Source organism: Camelus ferus, chromosome 2 (genome assembly GCF_009834535.1).
Source record: "Camelus ferus isolate YT-003-E chromosome 2, BCGSAC_Cfer_1.0, whole genome shotgun sequence".
Classification (NCBI taxonomy): domain Eukaryota; kingdom Metazoa; phylum Chordata; class Mammalia; order Artiodactyla; family Camelidae; genus Camelus; species Camelus ferus.
In genome coordinates this window covers 3,820,767-3,840,351 of record NC_045697.1, presented here as the reverse complement: position 1 = coordinate 3,840,351, position 19,585 = coordinate 3,820,767, and the positions used below count along the sequence as shown (strand labels likewise).

At 48.1% G+C, this 19,585-nt stretch overlaps 1 protein-coding gene across 5 annotated transcripts in view; it reads left to right on the top strand.

The window, feature by feature from the left end:
* The window catches only part of TBC1D14 (TBC1 domain family member 14), a 97,758-nt gene that overhangs the window by 58,209 nt on the left and 19,964 nt on the right, over window positions 1–19,585 (top strand). For 3 of the 5 annotated variants that reach the window (XM_032493543.1, XM_032493535.1, XM_032493555.1), the window contains exons 4-11: window positions 6,267–6,385; window positions 7,897–7,979; window positions 9,254–9,371; window positions 11,416–11,522; window positions 14,902–14,982; window positions 15,918–16,012; window positions 17,906–17,977; window positions 18,658–18,786. In XM_032493543.1, the coding sequence (XP_032349434.1) occupies window positions 6,267–6,385; window positions 7,897–7,979; window positions 9,254–9,371; window positions 11,416–11,522; window positions 14,902–14,982; window positions 15,918–16,012; window positions 17,906–17,977; window positions 18,658–18,786 (804 nt within the window). Of the gene's footprint in view, window positions 1–66; window positions 223–6,266; window positions 6,386–7,896; window positions 7,980–9,253; window positions 9,372–11,415; window positions 11,523–14,901; window positions 14,983–15,917; window positions 16,013–17,905; window positions 17,978–18,657; window positions 18,787–19,585 lie in introns of those variants that run through there. The other 2 variants (XM_032493565.1, XM_032493548.1) reach the window with 2 other exon arrangements.

Here is a 19,585-nt window from a genome sequence, read left to right as displayed (position 1 = left end):
CAGCCCCGCCCCGGGCCCGCCCCGTTGCCCAGGGTCCCGGCGAGCCAGGCCTGACGCGCCGAACCGGAGTCGCGGATCGGCTGCGCGGCATCTGCGCGCGATTGAGCGGACTGCCGCCCCCGCCCGCCGGAGCCGCCGCCCGAGGTCCCGCCGCGGAGCCCCGCTCGCCCGCCTGGGCATGGAGCCGCCGGCCGCGCGCCTCTGAGCCCCGCGGCGTTCATGGTGAGTGGGGCCGGCCCGCCCGCGCCCTCCGAGGGGCCTACCCGCCCATCGCCGGCCCGCGGGCCCCTGCGTGGGTGCGCCGTGTGCATGTGTGTGTGTACCGTGCCTCCGTTCCAAGGAGCTGAAGCTTGCATGTACCGCGGTGATGCGCCCTTCTCCCTGCCATTCTTTGTCTGTGATTCCATATAATTTCCTGACAGGGTTGAGTTTTAACGGGCACAGTGGGAGACTGAAGAGACAGAGCCAGCGCATCCTAATTCCTGTCTCCCAAAACGGGACTGCAGCCTGTCTTCAGATTGAGGTCAGGCCAGGCCTGGCACCCCTCTTAGAGGCCTAAATGGCATTCATTGCCCGAGATCCTCGGGGGAAGCCTTTGTACGGAGATGAGGCTGTACCCTGTTTGCCCCAGGTCCTAATAAGGTGGTCAAATTGCAGCAGTAACCAGCCTTATTAAAACCCACGGATCAGTTTCAGTGCATTTCATTCACCAGTACACGTATTAACTTTTGTGTTCTAGGTGTATTGTAAGGAATGTGACAATTAGAAAGGCTTCCTGAGAGTTGCTGTCCCAAATGCCAGCGTTTCCGGTACCCTAGAGAGCGCAAAGACTTCAAGTATGAGGATCCCTCCTGGGATTCTGGGGGTCCTTCTTACTGTGAGGTCAGCCTCATTGGTCCCCAAGGCTGCAGTCGTTTGGAAGGCCAAGCATTTGTCAGACCTGGTCAGGCCTCTCTTCCCTGCTAAAAATGGCCACACAAAACACATCTCGTCCCAGATTCTAGAACAATGCCCCTCTCTCCGCAAAAGTTGCTTGTTACAAATGACAAAGTGAAACGAGCTGCACACTGGGCACTTCACTGTCAGTCTTCACAACCGTATTAAGTGCCCCTCTTAATGGGAAATACCGCAAAAAGTAGTTTTGTAGTAATACAGTGACAGTAATACTCCCTGTTGTTTTGGGGGGCACCTGCTATGTGTATTATATTAACTCATTCTTATTTAATAGAGGAGGAAACGGGCTTGGAGGGGTGAAGGGATGACCTCAGGGTCATGCTGCTGGTGTTGATGGTCTGGAGGTGATGGTTAGACCCAGGCCTGCTGCCAGCCCCCAGTGCTTCCCCTGCAGGGTCCTCAACCTGGGCCCATGTGGTTGCTGTGTTGTCACTCAAATTGATTCCTGTCAGTCTTTTAATAGGTACCACGTGGTGACCTGCCATGCTTTATTCCAGACGTACCTCTAAAACCCTCTGGTTATTTTAACAGGCTAATCTTGATGCTGTTGAGTCGAAGGCTTAAGCACAGGTTTTCACTGATGACCCTTTCACCTTGTCGCTGGCACAGATTCCCAGGAAGCCAGGGGGTGTTGCTGGCCACATTTGGGTGTAATTAGTTATCTCTTACAGCACTCTTCCAGTTCTGGACGTAGCCCTGACACCTCTCTTGTCGTCTTACCAGGAAGTCTTCCTTTTCACTGTTTGAGCATCTTGATCTTTTCTCTTCCTCTTAAACAAATGTCTGTCGAGGTAGGCTTCTTTTTTTTTCTATTTTAACTGGCAGATTTTCCGCTTAATTTAGGATCTGATGCCGTATCCTCATATTTAGCGCTGTTCAGATCATGCACACGAGACAGCGCTTGCCATCGGATGTGTCTCACGGGCTCATCACACCTCACACTGTTTACTTTCTGGCTCTGCACCAAATCTAGCTGTCCCCCACTCCCACTTGCTCTCGCTCTCGGCTTGTCCCACCAGCGCTGGGTGGCTTGTTATTGAGACCATAAAATCTAGGACAAAAAGGTTTTGGCTCAGCATCATTCCCCATTTAAAGTGCTCCTGCTAACCCACAAACAGGCCTGCCCACTGTCATCTCTTGGCTGCTACTTGTACTGTCAGGGTGCCTCTCCCTCATGGTTCCAGCGCAGATCTCCCCTGTCCTTTATCTGCTCGGATGGCACCCTTTATGAGATGCTTTCTGTGATTCCCTCTAGCCATTAGGCGTCCTGTCCCTGGGGCCCCTGCAGCATGTGGCTTGCCCTCTCAGTGGCATTTTTCATTATCTGGCTTGGTCTCATGGCCTCTGCTGGCATCTTACTGCCCCTACTTAAGTGAGCCCTTCAAGGCTGGGGTCTGCAGTTCTCCTAAAGTGCCAGGCCCCAGGCAGCTGCTTCACAAATGAGGTCCTTTCCCTCAGGTGGAGCTGAGACTGTTCAGCTGCCCTGGCTTACTGCTTGCTTACTGCTTTTTCCCAAAAGCCCACACCCCACAGCTTAGCCCCTGGTTGGGTTCAGTAGGTTTGTTTGTTGCTCTCTCTCTGCTGTTGGTCTTATCTTCCCAACAGGATACGAGATAAACTACTCTGGGCAGGGACTGTGACCTGTTCTAAATTACTGGCTTGCAAAGTGTTTTTAACACAGCCCCCCACTCCCATCCCCAGTGTTAGACAATTTAGGTTGAGACAGTGCTCGTAAAGGCGCAGCATGTAACTAGGTATAGAACTGAGACAAACTGTCCTTCCTGTGTAAACTCTGTTTTTTTATTGTTTGATTGAAAAAAAAAAACGCTGTCATGACCATGTAAACCGATTTGCCAGTAGAACTTGGAAGGGCCCTGTTCTAAGTTCCCTGTGAGGTTATGCAGGGTGTTGGGATCTGCGGCAGAGGCTTGAGTGGGCAATTTATACTGATTAGCCCGCACGCAGGGCTTCTGGTGAGCACAGCAGTGAATGGTAGTGTTACTTGGTTTAAACCAAGAGACTTCCAAACTTGATCCCAGGAGGGTCCTGAGAAAACAATGAGTTGTACTGCGGCTAGGACCGGGCTGCCGCTGGCCTGACACCCAGGAAGGAAGGACTCGCGCTTTATGGGCAGTTACGGCGTGTCGCATAATCACGGGAGTCTTTGCCCTTCCTCCCGTTTTATAGCAGAGAGAGAAGCAAGATGGCTTGCCTCGGATCAGAGCTAAGACTTAGAACTAAGTCTTTCTGATCCAAAGCCCCAGCTCCTGCCACATCACATGCGGACCCCAGTGTTGATCATTCATTCACAGCTGAAAGTTGTTTTTACAGAGACTTCTTATCCATCTCTGTACCATCCACCTGTGCCCCACTGCCCTGGAAAAAGAGGATCCTTAGAGTGAATAGTCCTCTCTTGTTCCTGAAGTCGGTTTGTCTGGTCTAGAAGATGAGCTCCGTGCTGAGCCCTCTGGCTAGCTCTTTGAGGACACCTCTGGAGTAGGACCTGTAACAGTTTCCAGTGCCATTCACGTTCTGAAATGCCATTTACAATTTTGAAAAGGCTTTTCTTGGGATTTCAAGTATGGGCAGGCCAGGTCTCCTTTAATTTTTTTTTAATCATGCAGTGCTCTATGTGATTAAAACATAAGCATTTGCTCTGCATCTGCACTTAATTCACTATTACAGGTTTGTGTCATAGTTAAAGCTTTGTTTAGACTTGAGTATGAATGATGGAATTAGTCTGGCTCAGGAGTTCCAGTGAGCCTACGGCAAGCAGTGTGGCTGCAGAGCTCGGGTGCTTGGCTTCTGGTCCGGCTCCTCCAGCCCCAGCCTGGCCTCCGCCTTCCCGGTGGTCTGTGCCGTGGGGAAGTGGGGACGATAGCAGCTCCTCCCTGGGAGGGCCGGTGTAAAGGGGAAGTTGAGCCCTCTTGGTGTGTGTAAAGCCCTCAGAAAGTGCTTGGCCCTGACCCTCTGAGCTCTAACTGAAGAGACTGATTGCCTTTAAATCACAAATCAAGGCAGTTAATTAAGATTGCTCCTCCTTTTCCTATCTGTGCAATTGACAGACTTCCCAGGGCCCCTTGATGGTTGTTTGGCCCTAAAGTGTTTTTTCTGCCTTGCACAGTTGTTTCAGGTCTGGGGGAAGCAGGGCCACCCTGTGCAGAGCGCATCCTGGGCCCACGGGCCACGCTGACCGCTTCCCAGGCCCCGGCTGCTCCTTAGACAGCCCTCCCTGGTAGTGCTGTTCCCCTCCTGCAGGTGCGGAAATGCGGCGCAGGGGTTTTCTAAGCCAATGCTTTGGTGGAGGTCGCAGCTGGTTCTTGGTGGTTCTGAATTTGCTCCCAGACCTGTCTGGCTCCATAGGCCTCACTCAGCCTGTGTAGGACTCGGTCTTTTCCCTGTAGAGTTGCACACCTGTTTGAGTGTATCTGCAGTGGGGGGTGGGGGCAGGGTGGGCCTGCTCGGAGTGGCAGAGTGGGGAGTCCTGCAGGCCCAGCTCCTTCCTGACTGTGTACTTGGGGGCAAGTCACTTCACTCTGAACTTCAGTGACCCTTCCTGTAGAATCCGGTGACACTTGCCATGGAGGTTGTAGTGGAAACAAAATGAGATGAAGTGTGTAAAGCACACAAGAGCAAGTGGGAACACACGTCACACTCTGGGGCACTTGCCTTGGGGGCTCAGCGTCTTTGGTCTTGGCATGTAGTTCACTAGAACAGAGTCAGCTGGAAGTAGCACCTTACAGGACATTCACTACCAATTCTTGTTAAAATGCATTGTGCCTCAGGCTTTCTCAGCACACAACTTTTTGGTAGATTCCCTATAAAATTTAAGAGTTTACCTCCAGGTACTAGATGTGACACTTCCTGATGGCTGCTTGGTTCCATGTTGAGTTGCAGCTGAGTGCCTGGCGCATGCAGGTGCTCAGATGTGAGAATGGATGAAAAAGGGAGTCCATCTTCTCAGCCTTGGGTAAGTGGAGGTCATTTTAGTGTTAATGGAACCATTTTATGTCAGGGTAAACAACGTTAAGACAGCTAACCTTGTACGTCTGGATGTACAGAAACTGCCCCACCCGCCTGTTTCTCGGTGCACTCCCTTCTCACAGCCTGTGGATTTTGAAGAAATAATTTTTCCTTTTAACTTCTTAGAAGCCTGGATAGGCTTCTCCGACTGAGAGAATAATTGCTTGCCAAATCATTTTGCCAGTAACATCTCTCTCGACAACTGGTGTCAATAAAATCCATTTAGCGATTCATCACTTCCACCCTGATACTGCTTATATTGTATCTGGAATGGTTATTTAAATCGGAGGATAACTGCTCATTTGTCTGTCTTGTCTTCCCAGTTAGGTCGCCTTGCCTTAGGAGGGGTCCTGAGTCTTGGTAATAAGCAACAGGAAAATACTGGTTTTTTTATTTTTGCCAAGAGCTGAGGGTGTACGCACAGCCACACACAGCCCCCCTGCACACAATTTCAGAAACTGGACTCTTTGGCACAGGTTGCTTGGCTCTCCTGGACTCTGCTGGTTGGGTGTTTGGAATGTGGGTCACCAGGTGTGACCAAGGGTTTGTGGTTGCAGTCCATAGGAGAAATTAGTGGCCCAGTAGTACGGAGGCAGCTCTTAAGAGTTCCAGGGCATGGCATGATTATGCAATAGCTTGCAGTGATGGCTTCATAGAAAGATATTAAAGAATTTCTTTTTTGAAGTTTCTGGTTTAAGGAAATTGAACAGCTATAATCATTTTCAAGCAAAAAGTTTTCAACCCCTTCCTCATTTCAGACAAAATTTAAAGGGCTAACAAAAATATATAAAATGTTGTGGGATAAAAGGAAATGCATTAGAAAGTTAGAATGAGAGTGAGTATATGAGATGAAGCCAGGGGGTCAGATGAATGCTAGAATTGACTGTCACTCTGGCTCTGAGCTTCCCAGTGGCCACTGCAATAATCAGTTAAAATTTACAGTGTCCAGAAGACAGAAAACACACCTCTTACTGGAAGCACCATTGGAGACCTGAGATGATGTTCATGCGCCCTTATAAAGGGGCAGCTGGGTTGATGAGGTCTTTAGTGACTTCCCTACCAATGTGGGAGGCCCTCGGTCCTCACACAGTGATGGTCTGGGCTGTGGAGCTGTAGGACTGCCTTCACTGATAGTTTTTCCTTCTGAAGGGCAAGAAATATTTCAGTGCCTCATCCTCAAAATTGGCTTAAAGGACGTCATAACAAAACAACTTTTTTTCACTTTCAGAAGGGCGCCGTAATATCAGAATTGGCTGGGCCTGGAATCATCCCTGCTTTCTTTGTCCTAGGAATATGACGACAAGGCTGGACGACCTAGCAGGCCACCCTCTCCAAAGCAGAATGTGAGGAAGAATCTTGATTTCGAGCCACTTTCCACCACCGCGCTCATCTTGGAAGACAGGCCAGCGTGAGTGGGGAGGCGTCTGTAGAGGGTTTGCTTTGGGGGAGAAGCGTCTTAGCTCATCACCTCCTCATTAGAAAAGGACGCTCATGAGGGGAAGAGGGGTCAGCCTGTCCCTACTGCGGGGCCCTCGTCCTTCCCTGTGCTGATGTGTGTTCTAGATAATACCAAATGGCTAATTTGGAAAACTTGCCTTAAAGTAGAAGTTTTGACCAGGATTTTCCATTCAGGTGATTTTTCATTTTAATTTAGCATTCACAAATACTTAAGGAGCTGTTATTAATTACAGACTGGCTGGTAACTGTAAGAAACACACACCAGGAGGTGTCTCTAAGCTGGGCACTTTGGAGGCACCTCAGTACTACAGGACAGTCCTGGACTAGCCTGCTGCTGTTTTGGGATCTGCAGTGTGGCTGGCTGATCTCAGCAAGTCCCCTCTCCCTCTGGGCCTCTGGGTTTCCATGGATCTGATGAGGACGTGGATTTTGATGATTGTGTTTGGAGACCTTAGTGGGGTAAAGGGATTGTTCCGTTGTACCAGGCCATAGCTTATCTCTGTTTAAGTATTGAGTTTCCATAGAACATTACATTTGAATAGAAAGATTCCACAGCTTTCAAAAAGAGAGAGAGATTATAAAATCTTAGGCTGGAATTCCTAAGGCCCCTGCCAACCCTGACATTTAATATTGGTGAAATCTAAAGAGGAAATGTTTCTTTTGATGATAATTTTTGGTCCTTGGAAATTGTGGGCTTGTGAGTAGTTGGGAAGAGAAACCCAGAAATGGAGGATTAAAAAGGTAGGTAGAGGCTGTGGGTAAAAGCCAGCGTACTGTGAGGACCAGTCCTTGTAAAGCGCTCCAAAACGTAGGCTGTGGGAAACCGTGCCCTGTCCTCCTGCAGCCGGGACAGTCGTCCAGATAGCCCGGGGCACAAACAGCCGGACATGGCCACCCTCCCCCTTTCCAAGGGCCTGGCAAATTCCCCCGCACATTTCTGAAAGAGAACATGCACTTTATTTTTCTAAACAGGATCCGAAGCTGCACACTACGTTTAGATGTCAGAACTATTGTATAAATCTGTGTATATATATTAAAGAAAAGAAATGAACCACGTAGCAGGTACTTGCACCCTTGAAAAACTGGCCAGGGAATGTATTCATACGTATATGTGGTGCTTGCCATTCGGGTGCTCTGCTGACGATTATCAGTGCGCTGTGGTCGCAGCAGAGTTTCTCTGGAGACTGAAGGGGGAAAACACCCACAGGTTAAGTGTTTATCTCTATTGGAATTAGGGGTAATTGCTATTTTCTTCCTTCTGCTAATCTTCATACTTCAGATTTTTTTAAGTGAGCTTATTTTACTTTTGTAAAAAATATTTTTGGTTTATGAAAGAGCTGCATCTTTGTCATCTAACAAATGTGGTTTTAGTCTTTGAGCTTTTCATTTTTTTGTAATGATACTTCACATTTCACTTATTTAATATTTACAATGGTGAAAAATCATTTATTTTCTATTAAGAAATCTCCCGGCGAAGCCAGCTGAAGAGGCTCAGAAACACAGGCAACAGTATGAAGAAATGGTGGTTCAGGCCAAAAAACGAGGTAATGGAGTTCACATGTGTTTGGTTACATAAGGTGGCACAGGATTTTGTGTCTCTCTGGATATTTTCTCTTTTTTACATTTTGACGCTCAAGAACCTGAACTTTGTTGAATGCTTTACTATTTTGATATTTGTAATTTTCCATCAAAAATGTACGTTTCTACTAACTGTTCATTCCTGGTAGCTTTACGGAAGAGAATAGCACTTTGAATTACCCGAGGAAAGAGACTGCGTAGGGTAAAAGTCCTAGCTGGAGACGGCCTCGGCCAGTAGTGATGGCCAGATCTCCTTCCCTCTGGGCTGTTTTCCCTGTTTACAGGAAGATGTGGTGGGATTTGGTAAAGTGCCTTGCAGCACCTAAAAACCCTTTGCTTCTTGGATGTTTAAAAAGTATGTATAATGAACAAAATGTGGTCCATCCATACAATGGAATATTACTCAGCCTTAAAAAGGAATGAAATTCTGACACATGCTACAACATGAAGCTTGAAGACATTATTCTCAGTGAAATAAGCCAGACACAAAAGGATAAATACTGTATGATTCCGCTTATATGAGGTCCCCCAAATAGTCAGATTCATAGAGACAGAAAGTAGAGTGGAGGTTGTCAGGGACTGTGGGGAGGGGGAATGGGGAACTCAGTGTTTGATGGAGACAGAGTTTGAGTTTGCCAAGATGAAAAAATTCCCGGGATGGATGGTGGTGATGGTTGCATAATAGGGTGGATATACTCAGTGCTGCTGAATGTACACTTAAAGTGGTAAATTTTATGTTTTGTGTATTGTACCACAAAAAATATTAGAAAAGTATGTATCAATGAAAATGCATGGTATTTCTCAGGGTCGCTATTGTACACTAAGCATTATTCTTAAACAGAAGTGAGGTTGGAGGTTACATTGGAAAGGGGATTGGGTTGGGGGAGCACAAGAGGGGCTTCTGGTGTTCTGTTAATGTTTTGTCTTCTGACTGCAGTGGTAGTTTCCTGAGTTTGTCTGTTCTGTGATAGCCCTGCTGTGTTCCTATGTGTGTACTTTTCTGTATGCATGTTACACGGTGTGTATGTTACAAAAAGCTTACTAAAGGATGAATAATGCCTAAGCATTCTGAATTCCCTACGGTATGAAATGAGTCTTAGAAGGTCAGGTTTCATTGCTCTATTTCAGTGCTGTTTTCCTGGTTTTTTTGCAGCATGACTCTGAGAAGAACCACCCAGCTTGAAATTGGTGGACATCAATTAATAGATGTTTTCTTCTTATTTTTGCTTGTGATTTCCAGAGCTGAAAGAAGCCCAGAGGAGGAAAAAGCAGCTGGAAGAAAGATGCAGATTAGAAGACAGTATTGGAAATGCTGTCCTTACCTGGAATAATGAGATTTTGCCTAACTGGGAAACAATGTAAGCTGTGACACAGTGGGCTCGCTGGGCTGTAAATCACTTCTTGGTAGAATCTATGGGAAGCAGCTGCATTAGTTGTGAATCACATCACAACCTTTGATGGAGTTACCTGATGAGGTTAAGGTGCAGAGGCTCCTTCCCCTGCCTCGGTTTGGTCTTGTTACACATCCACATACTGTGACAGCCACTCCACCCCCCACACCTTCTAGTTCATGATCTACTCAGCAGCCAGAGGGGTCTTCTAAGGCACGAATCTGTGTCACTTCCATACTTAAAATTTCAGAAACTTGTGACTCTCAGTGTGAAATGTGAATTGCTTGGCTTAGCTGACAGGACCCTTTGTGAGCTAGCCCGTCCCTTTCTCTGTAGCCTCACCTTCCTCTCTCCTTTGGACAGAGCCCTGTCCTTAGGGAGCCTCAGGGCCTTTGCACATCTCACTCCCTCTACTTAAGAGTGTTCTTGTCCTGTAACTCCTCATCCAGTTAACACTTTGTCCTTCAAGGTTCAGTCCCTTGGAGAAGACTTTGCTGCCCTCGCCCTGGCTCCAGGTGCCTGTAGAAGACCCCCTCTGAGTACACTGTATCCGTCTGCTCAAGCTTCTATTGCTCTCTGTCTCAGGATGGGCACTGGGTCTGCTTTGGTGACAACCCCCTCTACCCAGTAGTCTGGCAGCTGCTGTCATCTTTACATCTGAGGGACAGATGTAGATCTTTCTGTGTGGCCAGAACAGTTAGCGTGTGGACAGCAGTCCCAGGCCGTGCACAGAGGCTTGCGGCTGTTTTGGGGGCTCCCCGGTCTGCAGGAGCTCTGGGGAGCTTGGATGCCGGCTTCCTTTTAGCTCTTGTCCTTTCAACCTGACCCGTATGTTGGGATGTTGGGGACTTGCTCTAGCGCTTGCCTGGGTGTCACTCACTCATTACGGGGCTGGGTGACCCTGTTGCGCATCTGCACTAGGAAAACAAGCTGTTCCCGGAGCCTGGTTTTCTAGGCAGTGTCTCTTATAGGGTGGACGTGGTCAGGAAACACTTCTTCTCGAACGGAACTCACTAACAAGAGTTAAGGTCCTCAGAACCCTTGAACTGTCTCCCTGTGTGGCTGCAGACCCCACCCTGGTCCATCCTACGCTGACGGAGGCTTGATGTGATCCAGATGCAGGCAGTTGTAAGAGAACTGCCACTTAACAACCCAGCTGGTGCCAGGCACTGTGGCAGGTGCCTTTGGGCTTTATCTGACTTGACCCTCACAGCAGCCCCTTGAGGGTGGGGAGGTTCGTCACCTTGGTGTTAGGGAGGAGGATACCGAGTGAGAGGAGAAGTTTGCTTCAGTTCCACAGGTCAGGGTGCAATGAGGATGCGTCAGCCCATGCCCTCCCACTGTGCTGTGTCAGGAAGCCCTGTGTGGGGAGGCTTTGGAACCTGCATGTTTGTCCCAGTCTGTTAGCAGTGTGTGCTCGTTGTGACCAGCAGACCTCAACGACTGGGCAGCTCAGAGTGTGCCGAGTTAGCTTCCGGCAGCTCGTTACCCGAGTCCCTTGCTGTGTGCAGCAGTGTAGTGGTTGGCGGCCGTGCTCTTGGGCTGCCTTCTCGAGGCCCCTCGGGGTCTGCCCTCACCTGCAGCTGTGCGGCCGTACCTCCTGGCGTCCCACCCCGTGCCCAGCTGTTTGCGGCTCCTGTATCGGCCAGATTATTTCTTGCTGCTGTGCTTTCTGCTCACAAAGTCCTTCCCGCCCTTCATCTGCTTAAATTGCTACTGGTCGCTCAGAATTTGGCTCCAGAATGGTGCCCTGGGCCCCGTGGTTTGTGGTGCCCGTCTCTGGGTGTGCAGTGCCTTTGGCACCCCTGTCACAGTAGTTGCCTGGTGGAAGGTAGCCTTGGTCTCCTGGTCTGTATGGACCACTGGACTGTAGGGTGCCTGAGACCAGGGGCTGTGACATACGACTGTATACACCCACTTCTGTGGTTTGGGGTTAGGCACGTGGGTGGACAAGCATTTCTTCACTGAGAACAGACTCGTGAACTCCGTTTTTGCTTCCGTTTTTATCCAGGTGGTGCTCTAGAAAAGTTCGAGATTTATGGTGGCAGGGGATCCCTCCCAGCGTGAGAGGCAAAGTCTGGAGCTTAGCCATTGGCAACGAGTTAAATATCACCCATGGTGAGTGGCCTGCGTGATCCTAGGCTCGGGGAATCCACCCCTGGGTCCTGTGGCTTCTCCTGTCCCATCTACCCTGTTAGGAAGAAAGGCAGCCATTGCCACAAAGCTGTGTCTTTTGAGAGGCCAGGTGAGTGTGTCTTCCAGGAGGGGAGTGGGTGGGGAGGCCTGGGTTCACTCCTGGTGCTTCAGTTTTCTGGTTCAGAGCAAATGCCTGCCTTCTTCCTGATAACTGTCATCTTCCCCGAAGTGCACGGGGTAGTACATACGGGTCTCAAAGCATCTCTTCTCGGTGTCCTTTAGAAAGCAAGCCTCAGTGGGGACATGAAAATGGAAGGGAGGTGGGTGTTTCCTTCTGTGGAGGTCCTGTATTTGGGGCGCTGTTGGTTTTTTGTGGCATTTTCCTCTCAGGCCTCTCATGTATAAGCGCCTTAGAGGGGACAACACAGTGTGCTTGGACTGGGTCCTTGAGGGTCTAGAACCATGTGTCCAGAGGGAAGTGAGATGTGTACTTCCCTTCCTGAGGCCCCACCACAGCATTCCCTGGGCTCCTTGCCCTCTCTGCCAGCTGTGGTGCAGGGTGAAACCGACACCAGGAAGTCGCAGACTTACAACTAAGTGCTTAGTAAGTGGGAATCATTGCTTAGTACTGTGTCATCTGTCTGCAGTCTAAGCTGCCGAGGACAGAAACTCCTTAATTGTCTTCTTTATATTAGTGCCCAGTTTGTGGAGTTGTGGAGTTGGTGGTGGCAACTTTTACCCTGTTGAAGGCCTTTGAGCTGAAAATAGATTGATGTGTACCTTCCCTGTGTAGCTGGGGTTCATATTGTTACTGTGCTCTTTATTTTATAAGACTTCGATCTTACCCTGTGATTGGAGCCTTGGCTGGCGGTGTTCTCCATCTTGACTGGTGACAGCTGCTTGGGTGGATGGTGACTGGTTTATGTTCATGTGATCATCGCAAAGTTCTATTTCTTGGCTAATCCATACCTGCCAAAACCTTAATGTCTTTACATGAGAAGATGTGTATCATTTAACTCGTGGAAATAGGTTTTAACAAGCTTTCCTGGAAGTAGAGGTTTGAAGACATGGCTGACCATTTGTCTGAGTCCTCGTTCTTGAAAATTTCTAAACTCTCTGTCAGCAGCTCTAAGCCAGTTGAATGTAATGCAGAGTTCTGCATGTGTGTGTGTGTCTTTAATTTTTGGTTCTCACTGGTGGCTGCACTGATTTTATTTAAATTAAAATCTTCTGTGGACCATATCATAGTACATTGGGTTAAACAACTAATTAATCAATTATATGTCTTGAAAGTTTGTCTAAATTTTGATATTGGCTCGTTGTATTTGCATTGTGCCTGTCTTGTGTGGTTGTCTGCCTGTTACTGGTTGCCCCCTAGAACAGGTGCTCTGGACGCTGGGGCCTCACCTGTGACACTCTCTGTTCTGTCGCTGAGCCCAGCACAGCTCTCTGCACCAGGCAGGCCCTCAGGAAGTGTTTGCTGAATGAATGAATGAATGAATGAATGCCACCTTATTGGGTCCTACTTAATCTCAGTTTTACTGCATATTCAAGCGAGTGTGAGAACACAGGTCATCTCGAGGTCCGCTGTGAGGCTAGGCATCGTACTGGGCTCTTTGCTCCCATCTTACTTAACACCAACCGCAGTCTGAGGGGCAGGTGGTGTTGACCTTATTTCCCTACTGAGCATCTAGCATCCTGAAAAGGTCAGGGACTGTGCCCCAGCCTCATGGCCAGTGTATGGTGGAGCCGGGACGTTCTGGCCTTGGCTGACTCTGAAGCCTGTGTTGTGATTTGGGAAGCCCCAGAGTTTTGTTCTTTCTGTGGTTGTGCAATTGGAAACTTACTGAAAGTCGACCTAATGGTGGTATTAAAACTTCACTCTTAGGGAAGTCAGCCTTGTACTTTGAAACTGGGTCACGGAAGAAGGTGTATTCACTGTTCTAACTCCTCCCCTCCTCACAGGCACACACTAGTAAAACCAAGGGATGTTTTAAAAACTGACACTTTTGACCCATTTCACCCCGAGACTGCCAGCATCTGTGCTTTAACTGTCGAAACCTCATTTGGGAAGTAGGACCACACAGTTGTTTTCCTTCACCTCCTGCCAAAATGATCAAAGCTAAGCCCAACTCCTGGGAACTGAGAGCGGGCAGAGGCTCCCAGACCCTCTAGCCTCCAGCTCAGCACGCCTCCAGATCTGTCCCGTAAGCATTTGAATGAGGATGCTTGTTGCTGCCTTCCAGGTGCTGACATCAACATGCAGTTATATTTCATAGTTGTACTGCGCTTACGGACTCTCATAGATTGTGGGTCAGATCATCACAAGGTTAGAAAAGGGTTGTTAATCAAAATTTTACTTATTGGAACACAATAGTATTACTAGAATTTGATTTATATTTTAATAAAACAGCATATACTATCCAGAAGGCAGATGTGCTCTGCTTTATTTTCCAAAAGTTTGATGGAAAAACTAAAGTTATAGAAATTCTCTGAGTAGCTGTGATTAGTCTTAGTGATCAACTAGTGAGCGTTCGCAATCCAAGGCAACCGATGGCTGGGGAGCATCCGGGCCGGGGAAGGCGGGGGGAGGTCTCTGTGGGGTCAGCCTTCATTTCCACCCTTTCAGGAAGACTGGGGCATGGATATACCACGGAGGTCTGTGTGTAACAGTGAAATCTGTGTGCAGAGTTAGTATTTCACCATTGCCACACCACCCAAAGAGAAGAATCATTGAAAAATAAGTTCCAAATATGGGTGAGACGTGGAGGCTGCCTTGTGGGAGACCTGCCTTGACACCTCTCTGCCAACAAGAATCCTCATTTTCTTTTTTTTTTTAACTTCTGCCTGTGTTGCTTGCATCGCTGCCCCCTTTCAGGCAGCATGTTCAGGAAGACTGGGCCAGGGGGTAGCGGTTCCATTTTGTCTTTATTTAAAACCAGATGGGTTTTCTGCTTGTCTCTCGCTTTCTTCATCTGTCAGATATTCATTGATTATACTGATTTGTGTCAATCCCAGTGCTGTTTGCTCTGGATACAAATATGAATGAGAGACCCTCCCAGTCTCACTGGAGCTCACAGTCTAATAGATTCGGTAGACTCACAAATACATCGAAGCAAAACAGGTTGATGGGTGGGTTGTGTAATCTAAGTAAACACGCAGAGTGGCATTTTGTGTGTCTCTTTGTATATGGTGGTGTCTTAAGACATCAGCGCCCTCAGGCTAAGTGGGGGATCGTTTAAGCAGCCTTAGCTGCAGTTGAACTTCAAACATTTGAATGAGGCAGTGTGCACTCTCTGGTGTTTTCAAGGAGGCGTACTCACGTGTGTACTTGATACTTACCCAGAGGCTTTTCTTCCAGAGCTCTTTGCCATCTGTCTTGCCCGAGCCAAGGAGAGGTGGCGGTCCTTTAGCACAGGAGGCTCTGAAGTGGACAGTGAAGGTATGTATGATGCTAACACACCTGTGGGCTCCTTCGGTCACATATGTATGTCATTATTTATTACATAATGAAGAAAATTTACTTAACTGAAATAGTGGTTAGTGCAAAATATAAAAGCTTCATGGGAAAAGGGATTTTTTTAGAGCAAACAAATTAAAGAAAGAAACTTTTATAAGAAAGATGATACCAATTCCTGAGAGTTGAGTGTATCCTAAGATGCTGGAAGCCTTTATTCACTATTCACATGATTTACAGTAGCCTGGCACCCAGGATCGCTTGAGAGCTGGTTTATAGAGGAACCGCTTCCACAGAGACAAGAAAAACAGCGTATTTCCTAGATTATGCTTTTAGAATTTTCCATAACACACGAGAATGGTTGTGATGGCCTCTGTTAGTTAAGTAGTGTCTTTTTTGCTGATCTGCTTTTATACTGTCTATGTGGTATTAGAATTAAAAAATATAAAGCAAGCTATTCATACTTACTTGTTAGAAATAGTACACATGAGTGTTGCACTGCAGTAGCTCCCACGTGTTCTCAGTTTATCCCAGTGATGTTCTAGATCAAATAATGGGGTTTTTTTGTGTTTTCTGTGCCTGGAATCCATTTGTGTGTCTGTCGCCTTACTTGTCCTCACTTCCATGACAGTTGTTGGCAAAAGTAATATCAAATCAGATTTTGATTTCACACTCTGGAAAGTATCTGATGATGATCTAGCATTAGATGGTGCTGTGAGATTTTTGCTCTTAAAGTAAGAAACTCTACAAACTGGTGTAAACTCTACAAACTATTGATCCTGTTGGTTGAGGTGGTAATTAGGTCCATGTACTTCTGAAGAACTTCCTTTTCTTGTTTCATTCTCATAAAAGTTCAAAGCCTTGTAACTACTCCACACACTTGCCTCTGAGAGGTGTGATGACTGTTGATCTTTTGACAGATGCTGGTTTTTCAGCAGCAGACAGAGAAGCCAGCCTGGAGCTTATTAAACTGGACATTTCCAGAACCTTCCCTAATCTCTGCATTTTCCAGCAAGTAGGTGGTGGTGATTTGTTACGTTCAGTATGTTTTGTCTAGAATTCACAGGTGCCAAATTGCATATATTTGTAATCAAGTTTGAAAAGTACTAGGGCTTTTTGGCGAGAGGGCAGGTCTTATGTTGATCTATGTAGAGTTTTAAAAATAATGGTAACTGATTCTTTCCAACAAATATTTAGTATGACTTTGAGATACCCAGTCTGGTTCTGTTATGCCCATGTACCCACTAGGGAACCATTAAAGGAAAGTGGAATAAATTAGAACAAATCAGTTAGTGGCTGCCTAGAATGAGCCAGGAGGTGTAGAGGTTAGACAGGTGGGCTTTGCAGAAATGTGGGTATGTCCCAGGTACTCTGACAGCACAGACAGGTAATGGTTCACTCTCCTGGTCCACATACAGCAGCCGGGAGAGGGCAGGGATGAGGGGTCAGGCATGCTCACTGAGGAAGTGGCTCTTGGGCTGTGATTGGACCAGGTTTGAATGACAGTCTGACCAGAGGATGGGAGAGACATCCCAGGCAGGAGGAGGACCAGAATGGAACCATCAAACAGCTGATAGTTCAGGGAATCCTCAGTTCCGTGGACTGGTGGCTGCTCTGTTTGAGGTAGGAGCCAGCTGCAGGGCAGTCTGTGCTCTGGAGGAAAGAGAGTATAAGGGCAGAGCTCTGAGACACATCTGGAGTGTGGCCAAGAAGGGCCGTCCGAGAACCGGGCCAGGGCCTGAAAGGTGCCCGCGGCCAGATGTCTCCCTCAGTCTGTGGTTCCCAAAGTTCTAGATTTCAAAAATGGGCAACGTTTAAAAAAAAAAAAAGTGGTGTGGGGAACTATGAAATGTCCAGAACAAGTTAAGGGCATTTGAAACAAGAAACTGCCATCTACTAGCACCATCTTTCATCAAAGAAAGGACATTTAGCACCAGAGTAAGGAGGATGTAATCAGGAGGAGGGCGCAAAGTCTTCCAAATTAAGAACACGTAGCTCTAAGGAAAGGCCAGTGCAGTGCCTTTGCTTTTTCCTGCTTTGTCCTTAGACCGGATACCCCTTGGTGACAGTCGCACTGGTCCTCAGGTGATGCGGCCCCAGGACCCCCCTCATCCCCCCTTACCCTCTTAGCCCTGGGTGTCATCTTTTTTACCTTCCATTGCTGTTTTATCCCTCTGTGATTTGGAAGGGTCTCTTCTTTTTATATGTCAGAATGGGATGGCTGGGCCAGGGCGTTCTCATGTACACCTGGCAGGCGTGGGCCTGAGCCATGATCTGGGCCGAGCCCGTGTCTCCCACGTTCACATCAGTGTGAGGTGCCTCCGAGCTTCCTTCCATGCTCAGTTAGAGCAAAGAAATTCCAACACTTAAATTTTTGGAAGAAGTTACAGGAACAAATGGAAATCTTGGAGGGATGGGAGAGCTGGGAGAAGTTTGGAATAAAATGGTAGCTATTCGGACCTAAAAAGTCAGAGTGTGTTTCCTAAACCTGCTGTCCTGAGAAACACAAAAGAAACAGAGAGTGACAGGGGAGAGAGGGCAGAGGTAGGAAGACGGTGAGCTCTCCCTCCTCTGAAGGACCCTGGGGCACCTGGTCTCCCAGTTGAACTCTGAAGGGGAAATGCAGTTACACAGCAGGGGCCAAATTAGGGCTGTTTTTCTAGCGCTGTGCTCACACCTGACCCACCAGCTCACGTCAGCGCAGCTTCGCAGACCGAGCTGCAGACGGGCCTTGTTAACTGCAGGTTGCTAGTTAATCTGTCAAGTTGCACATACGTGTTGAGCTGCTAGCGTAACGCTTGGCATCTAGGCCTCCTGGTACATGGGGGGCATGATTGGCGGCGGCGGGAGCGAGTCCGAGCACTAACACAGCTGACGTGTGCTGTCTCCGCTGTGTTGGTCCCTGTAGGGTGGGCCGTACCACGACATGCTGCACAGCATTCTGGGCGCTTACACTTGTTACCGACCGGATGTGGGCTATGTAAGTGAACTTTTTGAATACTTTATAATGTTCTCATCTAGAAAGAAAGTTGGAATGTTGGCCAGCACACTGTAGCTGCAGGTGTCAGGTTGAATGCCCCCGTTTTTTTGTTGAGTATGAAACGTCTCACGGTAAATGATTTGCCTCAGTTTCCTCGCAGGGAAGTTGAGCTGACTTGGCTGCTCTGTGGCATTAATCACATTTTAATGGGGTTTGACTTACGTTTTTCGCATGTGATTTTTTTCAGCATTAAGTCAGAAGCGCTTTTAGCAGTGACCGCGTTTGACGCTGTGCTGCTGCTGCGCCTGCGGCTTGGCAGACGCGCATGCGCAGTTTTAGAGTAACGCGTTCGGTTAGACGCGCATCTCTGGCACCAGGAAGCTCTACGTTGCAGAGGGTGGCATCTCAGACGCAGGAGGGGCTGGTCATGGTTTTCCCCGTGTTGCGGGTGGGGCTGGAGCAGTGCACGCAGGTGGCCGATGGGGCAGAGCGGCGGTTCCCGGCAAGGCCAGGCCAGGATGGAGAGGGCTGTCGGTTCAGCCTCCGGCGGGTGGCCATGGACGGGTGCAGTGTGGATCCTTCAGTGTGAGGGATTTGGGTTCCTCTTCCGGTAAGATGGCAGAGCTGTTCTGACTGTGGTGGCTGCCTCAGTGTAATCCCCATTTCTCTCCTCCTCTCAGGTTCAGGGCATGTCCTTCATAGCGGCCGTGTTGATCCTGAACTTAGATACTGCAGATGCCTTCATTGCTTTTTCTAATCTTTTGAATAAACCGTGTCAAATGGCATTTTTTCGAGTGGACCATGGCCTTGTAAGTATCCCCGGTGTGTGTTGTGCCCTGGGTACTGTGTTTTCACACAGCAAGAGGGGCCTAATCATTTTTTCTCTTCAGGGGGAAAAAATAATACATTTTTCCTCCACTAAGATACTCAGAATAAGTAGCACTACATGACGTGGAGGATTTTTTGGGTGTTGTGCTGAACTTCAAAAGCACGTGATTAATAGCCATATGAAAAAATTTCTTAAAGCATCCTTTCGGAAAATATTTCTGAAAATATATTCTAGCATGCACACCATGTGTCCAAGCAGAAGCCCCAGAGCAGCCCCACATCGGGGTCTGCCTCACGCAGCATGCTCATACACAGGAGAGGAGACGGGCTTAAGACCGGCTCCTCCATCTGACAGAAGGAAGAAATGAGTGGCTGGAAGGATTTGGCAGTCCTTGCCCTGGGGAGGTCCCACCCGCTCCTGGAGGTGGGACCACTGCCTGGTGCAGATAAGGAAGTGAGGCTCAGGAGTGATAGGCCTCGGTCGAGGCACATATCTGGTCAGTGGAGAGCCGCACTGGACCCCTTCTGCTTCCTAAGCCTGTGTTCTTCCTGTAGCCCAGGAGGGAGGGAGGTCACCGATGCACCAGATCCATCCGCTTTGTAGTTAGCATTGTCTGGATTTGCTCGTCGTTTGCTGACACTTGCTGATAATTGTCACTAGTATTTCAGACCTAAAAGGATCTAATAGTTCAGAACAGCTAGAGAATATTTCTTCCTTGATGTGTTAAGCACTCCTGAGTATATCTTGCTCAGGCTGTTACATACATTTTTTTTTTTTAA